Consider the following 16719-nt stretch of genomic DNA (forward strand, 5'->3'; position numbering starts at 1 on the left):
GTTTTTCCTTGTTCAAAACAAAAACACATGGCTTGGGCCGGTCAGACGGTCTTATGCTTGTTTCTTTAAAGTCTACTTTGGTTTTTATTGCTTCTCCCAACCAACAGAAACATCTCTCTCATTAGCCGCCTTTTTGTCCTCAGGTTTGGTTTTGCCACTGTTATCTGTATGTATGTAAGTTGTGATATTTATATGGTTGTTTCTGCTCTTTGCTGTGGTTGTATGTTGTTTTTTAGTGTTGGATTGTGAGGTTTTTTTATTGTTATTATTCTGTTTATCTGGGTTTGATTCAGTTCATGATTTGGTGAGGTGGGTGGAAGAGAATTTGGTTCCACTTTGAGTTTTTTGCTATTTTTGGAAGGTGGGGTTTTGATCAGTAACTGTTGTCGCAACTGGGGTTTGAATTTTGAATATTATGTTGGTTTGATGATCAGTTTGTGAAGGACTTTGGTTGGATTCTGTGGCTGTTGCCAGGGATTGAATTTATCTGTTGTTTAGAACAAATTTTGAGGAGTTAGAAAGTCATCATCAGTGTTTTATCAATTTGGTGAACTTGGTCTGAATTTTTGGTTTTTGTGGTAATTGTGAGAAGTTGAACTTGCCTGTTTAAGCAGCTTCAATTCTTGAACTGGAAGTATTTATGGGGTTTTAAGTTTCAGTTACTTTTTTATCTGGACTGCTGTCTTCTGTTGATTTGGTGGCGTGGGTTTTGAGCAATTCAGCCGAGTTTCATGGTGATTGTAAAAAATTGTGGTACCTGGAACTTACGAATTCGAAGATCAGTGGGTTTTGAACTTCCAGCTCCGTTTGTTTCTGTGTATTTGCTACAGAGTTGGATGCGCTGGGCATGAAAGTATGAGCTGCATTGTTTGAATTTCTTAAGATTTCCGGGGTCGCAGTTTTGTATATTCTGTCCATTTAGCTTAGTTTGGTCTATATCCTGCAATGTTTCCATCATCTTTAAATTCCCAAAGATTGAAATAAATCACAATTTTATTTATTGAGGATGGCCACGGCTGCATTAATTATATTCTTATTGATGCAATTTCGGATTATACTGGCCTCGGGGTTTGTGATACAGTCAAAGGTTTGTGGTTCTGATCATATAGCCTATTCAAATTGTCACGGTCACGAATTGTTCTACATTAACGGGGAGCTCAAAGAAAAAGAATCATTTTGCAAGGCCCTCCATTCCTTCGACGTAAATGATTGTACCTTTGAGAACTACCTTGGGAGTAGCTGCAGTGGATTGGACCTGGATCTTTCATTAGGTATGCGCTTGAACTAAGATCATGTTTTGGTTTCTAGTTAAGAAGTAAAGCATATTAATGTTGTAAGCTTATACCTCAATGAAATGAGCCAATATTCAATTGTCAACAGTCAACATAAGTTCCTCATGTACTGTTGTTTTGGCAGCTGACTCTCCTCTCAAGCCTGAAAGAAGTCTTTTGCAAAAGGAGGTAAGAGAAGAATCCACGAGTCATGATCTTATTCAGGATACTCCAAAAGAGAAAACTCTTTCACCCCCCTATAAAGCTGGGATAGGAGCAGCAGGAGTTCTTGTGATGTGTTGTACTTTTCTCTGCCCCTGTCTATATAAGAAAAAGAAAGCAACCACACACACTGTTCTTGAAAAGGATCCAAAGTCAAGTGAGTCTAAAATGATCCAATCTACATCTCAAATATTTGAAGTTCATGGATACTATTAAGTTGTAACTTGGGAGTTCACCATTTATATACAGTTCTATGATTAGGGAGTTCAATAGGAAGCCAATGAATTAGCTCTCTCGTATTTTTTGCTATTTTGTGACATTGTATTTAATCTTATACAATTTCCTTGCTATTTATGGATGATATAATTGACTATTCACTCAATTATGGTCTGGCAGCGGATTCAATATCCCCTTTCAATGTCAATTCTGCTTCTGAAAAAGTGCCGCCTAGTCCACTTCGGGTGCCCCCTAGTCCCTCTAGATTCTCTCAGTCTCCAAAACTCAGTAGATTAGGATCAGTTCATCTCAATTTGAATCAGGTTGCTAGAGCCACACGTAATTTTTCGCCATCACTTCAGATAGGAGAAGGAGGCTTTGGAACTGTATACAAGGCTGAACTAGATGACGGTCAGGTGGTTGCCATAAAACGAGCAAAGAAGGTAAGCAGTAATACCCTTCATGATGATTGCCATTTTTTCTGATTAGCCTACTGTTGGTTATTATAAAAACATCATGTAGGAACACTTTGCGAACTTGCGAACTGAATTCAGCAGTGAAGTTGAACTTCTGGCCAAAATTGATCATCGGAATCTGGTGAAGTTGCTTGGTTATGTTGATAAAGGAAATGAACGGCTTATTATTACAGAGTATGTGCCCAATGGTACTCTCAGGGAACATTTGGATGGTAAGCATATGCAATTATAGGAGAGGTAAAGTTCAATCTACAACAACCTTTATGCTAATAGTTCTGAAATTCCTTGCAGTCCAGCGTGGCAAAATCCTGGATTTCAACCAGCGGCTTGAAATATCTATTGATGTTGCTCATGGACTAACTTATCTCCATCTATATGCAGGTTGGTTATTTTATTTCTAAGAAATTTCATGCATTGAAATGTCAATTCAACTTGAATAATGGCTTTCCAGGAAAGCAAAGAAGAGTGCTTAAAACATTCAAATGTACATGGTTGGAATTTTTGTACATGCACAGGTGGCTCTGTTATTCTGGGGAGAACTAATTTGATTTAACAAGTTATACATAGAGAGCTCTTTTGGAACTGAAGATTTCTTGTGGGTTTACTTATTGGATTTTGTTTAATACCCCTGATCGAAACCCTTGTTAAATTGGAACAATGTTCTGCTTCCCCTTTTCCAGATATTCCCATAGATCTATCTCATGGCTATCCGTACCTTTTCTTTTGAAAGTAACTGCCTGTACTCTGCATTGTATAATTGTCAACTATTTAATTGCTTTTGTGTTGCGCATCTCACAACAGAGAAGCAAATTATCCATCGAGATGTGAAGTCATCCAACATTCTATTGACAGAGAGTATGAGAGCTAAAGTAGCAGACTTTGGATTCGCCAGGATGGGTCCGGTAGACTCTGATCAAACTCATATCTCAACCAAAGTGAAAGGGACAGTGGGTTACCTAGACCCAGAATATATGAGGACCTATCAACTTACCCCCAAGAGTGATGTGTACTCATTTGGGATTTTACTTCTAGAAATCCTGACAGGACGCCGCCCTGTGGAGCCGAGGAAACCTGCTGATGAGCGGGTGACACTGAGATGGGTAAGCTTTCCTTATCTTAAATTGATAATGTGTATTTTGTGGTTACTAACGTCAAAACATGTGCAATTACCACACCCTGGATGACAAACGTTCCTCATAGAAGAGAGCCCTTGGCAAATGAGCTGATGATGATGATGATAATGACCTTGACCACTGTAAATGAGATGGCCAATATTTTTTGTGGCTAGAAGCCAATTTTAGTTCTGGTCCAATCTCAGGCACATGCTTCAAAAGCAACTAACAGTGAGAAATCAGCCTTCATGATGACTGAGTCCTGCCCAAATTGCAATGGTTCTCATTTAGAGTTATGCTGGACCATTCTAAGCATGTCAAATCTCTAATGTTTTCACTTTCCTTGTGCTGATCATCACCATTTGAGAACGCTAACTAAAATAATGTGGTTGTCTACTCTTTGTTTTTTAATCACTGGGGACTTCTGTATTGTAGTTTATGTTTTATTTCTCACAAGGATATTATGCTAACATTGAGTGTTGAACCTGCATTAGGAAGTGCTGCTTCATTATATTGGACAGTTAACAAGCAATTCCAATGCAAAAGATCAATTGGACTCCCAGGATGCATTCTTGCAGAACTGAGAGTCTGAATTTGCTGCCTGGGAGTATCTGAGTGTTGACCCCTTTTCTACATCTGTGGATATATCTAACCACCTACAGAGTATTTCCAATAAAACTTGTGTATTTTTCAAAACAGTATGTCATCTCTTCCTTGAAGAGTACGACGGAGCATTCTTGTTTTTCTTTTCAGTGTGACTAGCTAATTGAATTTCTCAAAACCTAAATGCTGTTAACTATGGCACAGAGAAAGTCATGCTCCAATTTCAGTTGCCACTGTTCTTTTGTCCCTTCTGTATAATATGTGCGAGCTTGCCTCCAAGCACTAAGTCATTCATATCATATGGTAATTTGTGCAGGTCTTTAAGAAGTACAACGAAGGAAATGTAGTGGACATGGTGGATCCGCTTATGGAAGAAAAGGTGGACACGGAGGTACTGTACAGCATGTTTACACTAGCAATCCAGTGTGCAGCACCCATCCGATCTGAACGACCAGACATGAAAGTAGTTGTAGAGCATTTGTGGGGAATAAGGGCAGACTACCTGAAAGGTGTAAAGAAAGGGTAAGAGGACAGCACAAAAATTCGGTGTTCTACTGGTCGTCCCATCTCATTCCATTCCATTCCATTCCGTTCTTTTGTTACCCTTTCTTTTAGCCTACCTGTAAACAAATTGTGTTTTTAACCTTGGGACAGAGACTATTTCCTCTCAGATCTTTAATCTCCACTTTGTCGCTCATCGTTTTATCAACATACTTCGAGATATGCTGTTCACCTCGTCATGTAGAGGGATCCTACTATGAGAAACATAAACCAAGTTAAGTCCTAACATGTCATGAGAGGAGGTAATCATTGCAGTTCTTCTGTCAAGTACCAGCCACTTGTTCCAGGATTATTAAAAAATAATATTGCATTGCTTGATTCGTCCCTAGTTAACTTGGCCCGAATCATAATTAATGCCTAGAAGATTTACATTTTAGTTAAGTGCGACATGGATTATTAATCTTTTCCACCACTCCAAACAGAGGATTCAGGCCCAGTAGATGTTCTAGCATGATATCATGCCTTGTCAACTTAGCCACGATTGAAGGAGATTAAACATTGACATTTGCATGTGAACTTATTGGGGACAAATTCTCTGCATGGATTAGACTAGAACAATGTCAGCAACCCATTACTAAAAACAAGAAATAATTAGAGCCATGGTGAGATGCACAGAGAGGACACAAGGCAAGGAAACAGAGTAACTACAGCATGGAGAATCCCATAGGCACACAAAAAACTAGGGCTTCTGAACTGAGGCAAATTGGATACAGTACAAGCATGAAGAAAATAAGGAATCAACTGTCTGTCACAAGAAAAAAAGTGGCATGGGTCGAGTCATTCGAACTAATTTTTTAAAATCAATTTGGAATTCCAAAAAGATCACGTTGGTGGAGAATTCCATCTGCAAGCATGGCGGACACCTTCTGGTTCAAAAACAAAATTATTGAACTAAAAGTAGCTTTCTGTCTTCATAGGATTTATGAAGATTAATGTATTGTACTTGTTCTCGTTTAGCTGCTGTTTGTTTTTGAAAATGTTAGCCAAAATAACTGCGCTTTTTCTTATTTTCAATGGGCTTAAGTAACTTGCTTGGAGCTAATATTTTCTTGTAAATTTTGTTAAGATGCATGCAGCTCTTTTAATATTTTATATTGATTCTACATATATATTATTTATATTATTTTAAGTAGAATAGAACTTAAAAAATCATAGGAATAAATTAACTCTTTAGTCTCTCCTCTCCATAAAAAAATAAATTCTATATTCATAATCTTTTCATTCAAAATACTTCAACATATATATTTTTAAAATTTATCTCTTTAAAATATTGTTATATATTTATTTAAAAAATATATTTATTTAAACATCTTTAAATCTTTAAATTTATTAAATTTTACAGGTAACAACTACTTACGGCTAACTTGAAATTAACAAGCACCAGTAATAGCTTGGGAGAAAATGGATGATTTCTTGGTCCAGGAACCCCAAAAAAACCCCAGCCTTTTCAACTACTCGTGTCCAGTTACAATAACCTCCTGATCGGTTCGCATTTTAGAGCTGTTGAAACATGGCTTTCGGCAGAAAGAGATAGAAGGATCGTTCATCTTGTAAAGCAGAAGGAAGCCGTTTCATCAAGCAAGGCCGTGACGACATTCCGGAAAGCAAGAAGCCTGTAAGTATACTGTAGTAAATAATTTTTCGTGCTTAAGAATAAATTGAAGCTAAACATGAAATAAAAATATTTGTATATTCATTTTCAGTGGATTCCAAAAAGTTTATGAGCAAAATTGGAAATGTTTTGTCAAAGCCAGCAACTCTTAAGGTTCCAAATGGGAACTTGGGGAGAACAGAGTTGTTGAAGTGTGATAATGGCATCGTTTATATTTCAGAATGGCTGGGAAGATTTTGTGGATTTGTACTCTCTTAATCTTAAGAAGAGAGATCTGCTAGTTTTTGAATACAAGGGAAATTCCAAGTTCTCTGTAATCTGTATTTATGTGTAAAGAAATGGACTGCCCAGCTGGTGATACTGATTCAGCATGCTGTGAACGAGTTGGACGCTTTGAGGAAGGTATGGAAGATGGAGACTAACTTGAATTCTTGGCTAAATTTTCAAAAGAAAAATCAAAAGTATCCCTTTCAGTGTCCAAGTCCGACTCTGATTCACGTAGTTGTATAATTATTTTTTTATGTTAAATCAATCTATGATATTTAAAAACACTAAAAACCTCTCCATAATCAGAAGATGGAGTATGATTGCTTTAACAAAGTTTCTAAAGTCTTTCCTACATATTTTAGGTTAAAAATGAATTTTTATATATATTAAAAAAAACCTCTATTTTCCCTGCTAAATTAATGGCTAGATTTTGGGCACCTATAAAGGACTTATCATCTTTTTTTAAAAAAATAATTAGTGCAAATAATATATTATCTCTCTCGTTAACTAAAAATATTAAAAATTTATGTCTATTCTCTTTATGGATGTGATAGACGCTAGGCCTGGTTCTCCAGACCTAGTAACACGTGGCCTTATTTATTTATTTATTTAAAAATAATTTTAGCATTTTTGAAATAGTTATTATTGTTTAATTATATTAGGTGTTTTATTTTTTTGAAAAGTGAGTATAATTTATTTATAATATTTTTTTATGTATATATTTTATATAAATTCAGTGTGCATTTTTTTTATATTACTTTTAATATATATAGCCTTGCATAATATTTTTTTCTTTTATTTTTTTCAATAAATTTTATGTGTCGATTTCTATTAAAAATTAATTTTAATAAACAAATTTAGTACACATAACTAAGTAAATGACTCATGTTGTAATATTAAATATCTTGAATTATATTGATTTCTTAAAATTTTTAAATTCTATTTTTATTTATTGTTAATGACTTTTTTTTTGTAAATTTATTTACAAAATAGTTTGTAATTATATTTATTATTTTTTTAATGTAAAGAAAGGCGCTGAGAAATTCATCAAATTTTAACTTATATTAATGTTTTCAATTTATTCTTATTCTTCAAATTTCTTAATTCTTTTATAATTTTTTTATTATTTATAATTTTACGTTGATAATTATATTATTTTTATAAAAACTAACTTATTTAATTGATTGAATTGATTGAGACTATACCCGAATTATTAGATTTCTTTTCTTTCAAAACGTGCTTGCGACGTTAGTTTTCAACTATAAATAGGCATCATTTGTATGAGCAAAGTAGAGCCGATTGTAGAAAGAATAGAGAGGTAGAGAGCTGTCTTGGCAACAGCTTGTAGTGGCAAGCTGAGTGAGAGTCCTGGGAGTTTAGTGAGAGAGAACTATAAATTAATGGTGAACTTTCACATGAATAATCTCTCTCCCTAATCATCCGTTGCCCTAACTATACAGTATCTCTGATATTCAGATAGATTTTTAGCCTGCCTGGTGAATGATGACTAGCTTCTGGCTTCAATTTCAACTTTTGGTCCTCCTTCCTTGTGTTTTCTTGAAAACTGGGTGAAGCAATGCAAGAAAAATGATAAGAGTTTGTGGATAAATTTATATACAATATACCCAATTATTTTTAATGTGAGATGGTAGGAAAGATGTTTTTCAACAAACTTGTATCCTATAATTTTATACGCTTTGGCTGAACATGAGAATAAATTCAAACTCCTAAACATGGCAGAATGAGAGGGTGATCCTTGAAATAATCCTATCATGTATCACCTACTGCAGTAAGGATTTATTTGAAAGAATCAAGTGTCGCAGTTTCCCTCCTGTAAACTATAAATCCATGCATCATTATGAACTCGTCTCAATGGCTTGAGGCTGGTAAAACAAAGAAAATAAATAATTCAAAGTGAATAGAAAAAAAAACCCACTAAAGGGCAATTGCATTTATTCACAACGTCTCCCTGGCTATCAATGCACCATGAAACAATGATTTACCTCCTCGCATACATCATACTACCTATAAATAGCCGAATGATTTAATGAATGTTCTTATCTGATCTTCTTTAGTTCTGGTTTCTATGAAAGAGTTTGAAAATAGTGATAGCATGATACCATATTGTGGAGCTCAAATAAGAGAAGGAACAAATATCATTTTCAAGGGCGAGCTCCGTCTGCTTGACTCCAACGCTCTAGAAGAGTTTGAATAAACGAGGTGCCTGGATTCTTAATCTTTTCCACCTGCTTCTAATCAGCATAGGATGCAGACCAAGTATATGCTCTGGCATGAAATCGTGCCTAGTCAATATACCCACAACAGGGGACCTCTGCAGCGAAGGAGAAATAACATTAAAACATATAGACAGCTTATCTCACATTAACTAAAAGAGTGACATTGATCTCATTGCTACAAGTAATGACACACAAAAAAAAGCGCTGAAATTGCATCCACAAAGAGGACAAAGAGAACGCAACCAACAAGTAATCCCATATGAAATCTCATAGGCACACCAGAAACGAGGTGAACTGAAATAGAAGGTAAATTGAATGCAAAAGGAGAAGCCAAGTGAAAGAAGAAATCATCTGCAATGAAGATTTGCTAGTGCATGGTAATTCAGGGTGTTGCAGCAGGAATAGTTTTGTGAATAAATAATTACTGGAAAATAGTATTTTGTTGCATGCAATTTACAGTGCAAGTGCAAATCACATGCAAACTTCAGGAATGGCGAAATTAATTGAGCATGATTTACGTGAATACAGCTTTCAAGGGAGCGAGAAGCAAAAGGAGGTGATTACAGATCTAGCAGAACATACATGATCAAGGAGACAGAATCAACAAGAGTACAAGACATTAATTAATATCAAGTGCAGAGCAACAACTTGTAAAGTGCCTTAAATTTGTTTAAGCTACAAGTAGACATTTTAAAAAACAAAAAGCGAGGATAGAATTCCTTACACCAGATATCTTGGGTATCACCAGTAAATGCCTCAAACCAACTTCTCGGAAAAGTATGAGAGCCTTAGCCAGTGACATTGTCTCCGCAACAGTATAAGGTGAAGCATTCGTAAATGGATGTAAATCTAAAAACATCTCCATCTCTTCTTCGGTAAATTGCAGATCCTCTATCTTGTCTCCATTGCCTGAGCCCCTCTTTGCAAAATCACCAGCAAAGAACAGCTTGAAGGCATCAGTGCCTGTTGGCACTGGAGTTGGCACAAAAGCTTTCTTCTTTAGCAATTCAATTAGATGAGCACGGAGGATTAGACCATAAAGAACTGGAGACTCAGAAAGCGGAGGCTCATCAATTACGGGAAATCCATTATGACTCGTAGTTCTTAGAACATGTACTATTTTGCCAACCTTTTCAATGCCCTGAAAGATCTGAAGTGGACCCCTAACTACTTCACCAACTGTCAACTGCCTCATATAAGGCTCGGTGTGAGCTTCTAGGTAAGGAAAACCCTTTGCATTCATGATAAGGTCATAAATATTACCATTGAAAGCATCAGCCACAGTCTTGGAAATAAGAAGAACAAGCATTATCAAGGGTAGCAGCAACAGATTATTTGTCAATTCTAGAATAATGACACACAGAGAAACTGTCATCCTCATAGATCCGCCTAGAAATGAAGCAGCACCTAAGACAGCATAGAGGCCGTGATCAAGATTTGAGTGTGAACCAACTAGCATTCCAACAAAACGTCCATAAGATGCACCCGTCACGATAACTGGTATGAATAAACCCGCGGGGGCAACAATCCCATAGCTAAAGATACTAAGAAAGAAGCAGGTCACAAAGAATATGAGAATTGACGAATATTGAAACTCAGAGTTGGTGTCCTGGCTGAAAAGATTTTTAACAGAATCATCATTTGTGTTAAATATAAGGCTGGCCAGATCATTGTACTGTCCAGGAGGACATTGAAATTTCTTGAAATTACCAGACCGGCCTATTGTTGGACAAGCTTCCGACGCATCAGACGGACAGGGTTGGCAAGAGGCAAGCCATGGTAGTCCAAAAAGAAGACAGGATGTGAAAATGGAAATTGCACAAGCAAGTAAAATTTTGTAAACAACGCCTTTCCTGGAAAAGGGAAAATATCAAGAAATATTATTCGGAAATCATATGTTGTCATATTGGACAATGATTTTGTTATAACAGCGCTGAAGAGAGCTTACTCATTGATGAGATTGTAAATTCGAAGAACCTTGTCTAGAAGGAAGTTATACAAACTTCCCAATATGCCTCCTATAACTCCAAGGGTGAGCACAGGTGGTACATCAATGAGGTGGTACGTAACACTTGCTGAATACACATCAAACATTATGAGCCCTCCTTTTCCAAATAGCCCACATTTTTCACTTAAACAAACGTCAATCAGAGCCCGAAGCACTATTGCAACTACTGCTGTTGTGAAGAAAGCTCTCCAAAGAAGGGCACTTCTCCACCTGCAGAAGAATATCTTGACATTAATGTTGAAGATAAGTACATACGAATTTTTCATGACATCTGATGGACAACAAAAATTAAGCTAAATAACCAATTGCTGCATTGATATGAAGAAATATTTCAGCTTCAAGCCTTGATATCTTGCTCCAACCAGAAAGGAACTAGATGGAGATGATTGGTAAGACGTTCAACTCAAACACATTTCCTAGGAGCAAATTTTTATGTCCATATAGATGCAATATAAATGTAGAAGTAACAGTAACAGATAAAATTAACATGGTCCGTGAATCAACATGTACAAGCCATTGAAAGTGATAGTCAATTGATAACAGGCAGCAAACTGTAGCAATTTTTTGTAATTCAGACCAGTCCATTCTAGAGGGGAGAGGGGAGGCTATTAGCTGATCCACATTACTATTTTCTCAGGTGGACATCCTGTTATTCTTCTGTCATTCATCTGAGAATCCACTCATAAAATTTTACAAGAAAATGATGAGGAAACTCATCCTGGTACATGATTTTTCAATACCAAGAAAATAAGTACTCTTCAAAAAAAGTTGTGATAAAAATCGCAATCATGACAAGCTACAATAATAGCAACAGAAAAGGAAAATTACAGAAGGTTCAGTTCAATAGCATTTACCATGTAAGAAACATACCAAGATGCCATTTCTTCAAGTGCAAACAGCACACCTCCAACTGGGGCACGGAAGGCAGCAGCTATTCCAGCAGCTGATCCACATGTTACAAGATCCCTTCGGTCTCGGTCATTTTTGAAAAAACGAAGCCATCTCCATGTTAATTTAAATCTCTTGGATCCACCCTGACCAAGCAATGCTGCAACACATGCTCCAGTGTGCACCATTGGCCCTGCCTTTCCAACAAAAAGAGACGAGGACACCGCAGAAATGCTTCCAATAATCTGCAAAATGAGCAAAAATATATGAGACTTTCTGTTGCTATGCAAACAACAAATTTCTCTTAAATTAGCTACGAGTTCCGCAGAAAACTTCAACAAGAAATCAAATTAGCCAAATCACCCATCATAAAAAAAAAAAAAAAACATAAATGGGCACCTCCATTACCAAATAGAATACATAGTGAGCCAATGCAAGTTATAGAACCCAAGCTATTGAAAGCAATCTAAACTGAAAGAAAGAACTCCCCAAATCTCACCTTAATAACCAAAGTTCGCAAGGAAAGAATTCCAGGTGCATCCACACCATTCAGGTAAGCCTTAACTTCTGGAATACCTGAACCAGCAGCAGCTGGTGCTATAAAAGCCGTGATGATGGATGCAAACAGGGTAAGAATCAAATTAGAAACTGAGAACACAAGAAAAGCCATCCCAAACCTACACAATAATTAAAAAAAATGCATTAAATATCATTCCCATTCTCCTCAAACTCAAATTCTTTTCTCCTCTTTCCCAAAAAACATGAAAAGGATTAAAAAAAGAAGAGAGGAAGCTAAATTAGCTCTAAGAAACAAATCATTCAAAGGAAAATTAATTCTTCACTTCATAATACAACTTAATTTCCATTAAAAAAATACACAACCAGGAGAAAATTCCAAGCTTTGATAGAAACCAAGGTTACTATAATTACTAAAGCATTACCTTTTGGGCAGCATCATATTGGAGGTGACCACAAACTTCAAGCCAGCAATATTTTCAACAGCAAGATTGTTAAAAAACCCAATAAGGCTAACAATCAGTCCGATCAAGAAACAAAGCGACCACTTCATGAACACATACTGAAATATTTGCATCTTTCCACGACTCCTCCAATCTTGTTTAAAGAACTCATTCTCAGCAATCCTATCAAAAGAGACAAAAAAAAAAGTTCAAAAATTTAAGTCAAATAAACCTAAAAAAGAGAAAAGTAATGAAAAGATGAGATTTTAGCATGTTGGTTTTACTCATAATCAAGACTTTCAATGGGGCAGACATTAGCTCCAACGATGGCAACTTGAGAAGTGGAGTTAATGAGTGATCTTCGAGGGGACAGGAGAGGAATTATAAGAGACTCTTGGTCTGTGTCTGCTTCCCCATTGATAGAATTTGTTGACATGGTATGGTGTTTTCTCTTTTCTTTTCTTTTCTTTTTAAGGTTTTATAACTGGTTTTTTCAGTTATTCATTGGCACATACAACGAGAGAGAGAGAGAGAGAGAAAGAGAGAGAGAGAGAGGAGGAGAGAGAGTTGAGTGTTCTGAATTGTGAGGAAGTGAAGGTGTCTGTGTATGTGACAGGATGGAACTCTGGCTTTGGTGAGGGGCTAAGGCCTGGTGGAAAATGATAGGCTGGTGTGGTTGTTATGGGAGTTCTCATGGGTGGTCTGATTTTTAATAACATCTCTTGCCATCAAAGAAGGAAAAAAAAAAAAAAAGGAAGAAAATGGTGAGTGAAATAAATTCACCAAAACCTATATTCAAAGTATTAAAAACTTAGGGCATAGGCAGATGGATTCTACTCTTCCATGGTACAACGTACGGTCCCCCAAAAAAAAGAAAAAGACTCCATTGCCATATCTGTTAAACTAGGACAAAACTTTTATCCTGAACATTCAGACAAAATTTGTCACCATCCCATGAAAATATTGGTCTGAAGAGGTGAGAAAATCAAACGGATAGGGCAAAGCAACACCCCATTAGCTTTTTATGTCCTTCACAGGCATGGTGCTCTGGGATTTTGCGGTCAATTCTAGAGGGATTGTGAGAAAAGGGAGAAAGAAGAAGAAGAATGTAGCACTTGTTTTGTAGGTTGTTAGGGGGTTAATTTGTAAATAAATAAGAAAACAAAAATTTAGCCTTGTTTTGTCATCTCAGTCGTTTGTAACAGTTGATTTATAAGGTTATTTAGGAATATAATGATTTTCTAAAAAAATAAAGTAGAAAAAGAAAAAAATTGAAAGTTTCTATTTAAATATAATAGAAAACTAGTTTTTTTTTTTTTAAAAAAAAAAGTTTAGAGGTTCTCCATTTTTTTTCTTTCCAAGTTTTTCATTGTTTTTTAAATGAAAAATAACATGAATAAAACAATTCATTTTGTATATACAAGCATTTTCTAGTAAAGTAAAAGATTAAGATATTTTTTTACTTTCATATTTAGTTAGTGTCGTAAATTTATTTTTTATTATATATTTAATGTATAAAAAATTTCTTTTTAGTAAAGTAAAAATATTATTTTAATATTTGTGTTTAATTAAAATCCGGGTAATCTTTTCTTTTAGAGTGATTAACAATTCAGTCCATCGTGGCACTTCAACATTTCTAACACGCTAACCGGTAACACTAATTTCTTGACTATCTAATCGTTGACTTTGGATTGCAAGATCCCTTTCTCTCTCTCTCTCTCTGTCTCTCTCTCTCTCTCACACACACACACACACACGTGTACACACAAACACATGAAGGAAAGCACAGTAAGAAAGATAAGCACAACAATATGAGGTTCTGATAAGAGTACCACGAGAGTGGCGTCCTCGTAAATTAATATTGTTATTATTCTTATTTTCCTTCTATTAGAGCATCTCCAAATAAAAATATTATTTAGAAGAGCTAAATTAATTTTTTAAATAGTGTAAATATAATATATATATATATATATATATTTTAATGGTAAAATTATTTTGAAAAGCTAAATGTATTTTAATACATTTAATATATAATTATTTTAATAACCTAACTTAGTTAATTTAACATGTTTAAAAATAACCTGAAAATTTTTAATTAATTTAATATTAAAAGATAAAATTAAAAAAATTCAATAAAAAAACTCTAGTTAATATAAATGAGCTTACCAAACCCATGATATGAATCATAAGATAGAGATAATTTTATAAAAGATAAATTATAAATTATAAATTATAAATTTTTTTAAAAATTCAAAAAAAAAACTGGTGAAAAAAATAATTTCTTTTAGTATTTTTTTTACAAGATACATAGTATTAGTATTTTTACAAGAGAAATAATATAATAATATTATTTGGAATTCCTTTTAAAAACATGTAAAACAAACATAAAAAATAAAATAATATTTTTTTTTATTCTTAATTTTTTATTTATTTAGCATCTACATAAGATGCTGTTACAAGACGTCACTCTCTTCTCCTGCTTTATCCCAACAGCACCGAGTTGATGTTATCTTGTACGCATCCGATTATTTTTGTTTTGTTTTAAAAGTGTTATAATTAATTTTTTTTAATTTTTATTTCATTTTAATGTGTTGAAATTAAAAATAAATTTTAAAAAATAATATTTTAATACTGAAAGAGTAAGGCACCGTTTGGGAACGCGGCTGCGGCCGCGTTCCTAAAAAATTTGAAAATTTTTGTTTTTTTTTTTGTTAAAATTTAATATGGTTTGTATGTTTTGGATCGTTTTGATGTGCTGATGTCAAAAATGATTTTTAAAAAATAAAAAAACATCGTTGACATGCATTTTAGCACGAAAAGTTATTTAAAAAGCACCCGCAACCACGTTGGAACCCAGGGATTGGTCGTAACAATTAATTGCATCAATTGAAATGGAAGAAAAGGAAAAAATCATTGCTTTCAAAATTCGAAATGTCCTGTAACAGTTATCCATTATTAGTGCTTCCTGGCGTGGAATTATTGAGCAATAAATAATGCTCGATTCTGACTGGTCGTTCAAAATCAGGTTGCTGGTAGCTGGGCACAGCAGGCAACTGCTAAACCACGTGAAAAACACCAGTTACGGTCCTTTGTTTTATCTTAATACGGTGCGGTTTGGCTTGGCTTGTGTTTTGTCTTAATTATATATTCGAAAATATTTTATCAATTAAAATACATCACGAGTTTCATTAAATCTTTTAAAAAAACTTTAATTAACAAGAAATTATATTTTTTAAAAATTTATTTTCAAGTAATAATATCATATTGTAGTTTTATGAAGAACTGACATAATACATCCCATTAATTAGTTTTATTCATAAAAGTATTTCAAGCTTAATTTTGATATAAATATAATTTGGATTTTTCTAGGTATTTTCATAGATTTTATTTTCCTCATCAAAAGATCACACACTAATAAGTAAAAAATATATTGCATTGGTGCTTTTCACACGTAACATATACATGGAAAAAGGGTATAGAACATTATGAATGTGTTTTATAGTGTGTCAGTGGTTGCTTTTCAAATAATTTTTTATGCCGAAATACATGCCAATGATATTTTTTTATTTTTTAAAAATTATTTTTAATATCAGCACATCAAAACGATCCAAAACATACAAATCATATTAAATTTTAGTAAAAAAAAATTAAATTTTTTGAAACGCGGTTTGCACTACGTTCCCAAACACATTCGTTAATTACCATAATGTAATGGTTAGGGCTGAGTTTTAACTTATTTTTTATTTTTTATATTTTTAAATTATTTTAATGTGTTAATATTAAAAATAAATTTTTTAAAAAATAAAATAAAAATAAAAATTTAATATTTTTTAAATAAACAATTTTTTTATAAAAAAAAAACAACCATTAGTCTACTGAAAATATACTAAAAACGTACCTCCATGAAATGACCAATAGAACGTAGACATCATCCCCCTACTACCGACGGTGAAATTGTCTCTTGCGTGGAGCACTTTGTAAAGGAAAAGGAGGGTTCCCGCCTGGTGACGTTCATCGCTTGTAGAAAAATAAAGGGTACCCTTTATTGGTCTGCAAATATCGGTAGATCACAGTCGTTGGTAGTGCGCTTCACCAAACATAAAATCAGTAGTTACTACATAAAGTCTGAAACCCCACTTGTCTGTAATTAATTTGGCAATGGAGTTCTCATAGAATCAAGAGAGAGCCAAAAAGAGAGAGAGAGACTAATTTTGATACCTTTAGGACCATACAGCATAGTCCAGGTATTCTTAAAAAAACAAAAAAACACACAAAACCTAGCGGTCC

The 16719-nt window shown here is 34.4% G+C and overlaps 2 protein-coding genes and 1 long non-coding RNA gene across 6 annotated transcripts; 2 read left to right on the top strand and 1 right to left on the bottom strand.

Moving 5' to 3' along the window:
- Positions 1–4609, top strand: LOC133689535 (calmodulin-binding receptor-like cytoplasmic kinase 3). 2 transcript variants are annotated; one of them, XM_062109403.1, is made up of 8 exons: positions 1–143; positions 294–1271; positions 1417–1650; positions 1890–2152; positions 2232–2397; positions 2477–2566; positions 2987–3285; positions 4217–4609. In XM_062109403.1, the coding sequence occupies exons 2-8, from the start codon at positions 1007–1009 to the stop codon at positions 4424–4426; spliced, it is 1527 nt and encodes a 508-aa protein (XP_061965387.1). In that variant the 5' UTR covers positions 1–143; positions 294–1006; the 3' UTR covers positions 4427–4609. The 2 variants fall into 2 exon arrangements, with proteins under 2 accessions (XP_061965387.1, XP_061965385.1); XM_062109401.1 differs by having other exon boundaries at positions 1–1271.
- A 1198-nt stretch (positions 4610–5807) lies between these two features.
- LOC133688419 (uncharacterized) lies at positions 5808–6554 on the top strand. The gene is made up of 2 exons (XR_009841140.1): positions 5808–6076; positions 6165–6554. It is a non-coding gene; the product is annotated as an uncharacterized LOC133688419 (long non-coding RNA).
- A 1085-nt stretch (positions 6555–7639) lies between these two features.
- Positions 7640–13199, bottom strand: LOC133689605 (putative chloride channel-like protein CLC-g). Of its 3 annotated transcripts, XR_009841323.1 has the most exons (8): positions 12717–13199; positions 12415–12615; positions 11973–12150; positions 11440–11718; positions 10526–10809; positions 9302–10430; positions 8461–8672; positions 7640–7904 (listed from the first exon to the last, which is right to left on the bottom strand). XR_009841323.1 is itself a non-coding variant. In XM_062109529.1 (7 exons), the coding sequence occupies exons 1-7, from the start codon at positions 12866–12868 to the stop codon at positions 8538–8540; spliced, it is 2358 nt and encodes a 785-aa protein (XP_061965513.1). In that variant the 5' UTR covers positions 12869–13199; the 3' UTR covers positions 8260–8537. The 3 variants fall into 3 exon arrangements, 2 of the variants coding, with proteins under 2 accessions (XP_061965513.1, XP_061965514.1); XM_062109529.1 differs by lacking the exon at positions 7640–7904 and having other exon boundaries at positions 8260–8672; XM_062109530.1 differs by lacking the exon at positions 7640–7904 and having other exon boundaries at positions 8260–8672; positions 10526–10795; positions 11456–11718; positions 12717–13197.
- Between the last annotated feature and the right edge of the window lie 3520 nt (positions 13200–16719).

This window comes from Populus nigra, chromosome 3 (assembly GCF_951802175.1).
Source record: "Populus nigra chromosome 3, ddPopNigr1.1, whole genome shotgun sequence".
NCBI classification, from domain to species: domain Eukaryota; kingdom Viridiplantae; phylum Streptophyta; class Magnoliopsida; order Malpighiales; family Salicaceae; genus Populus; species Populus nigra.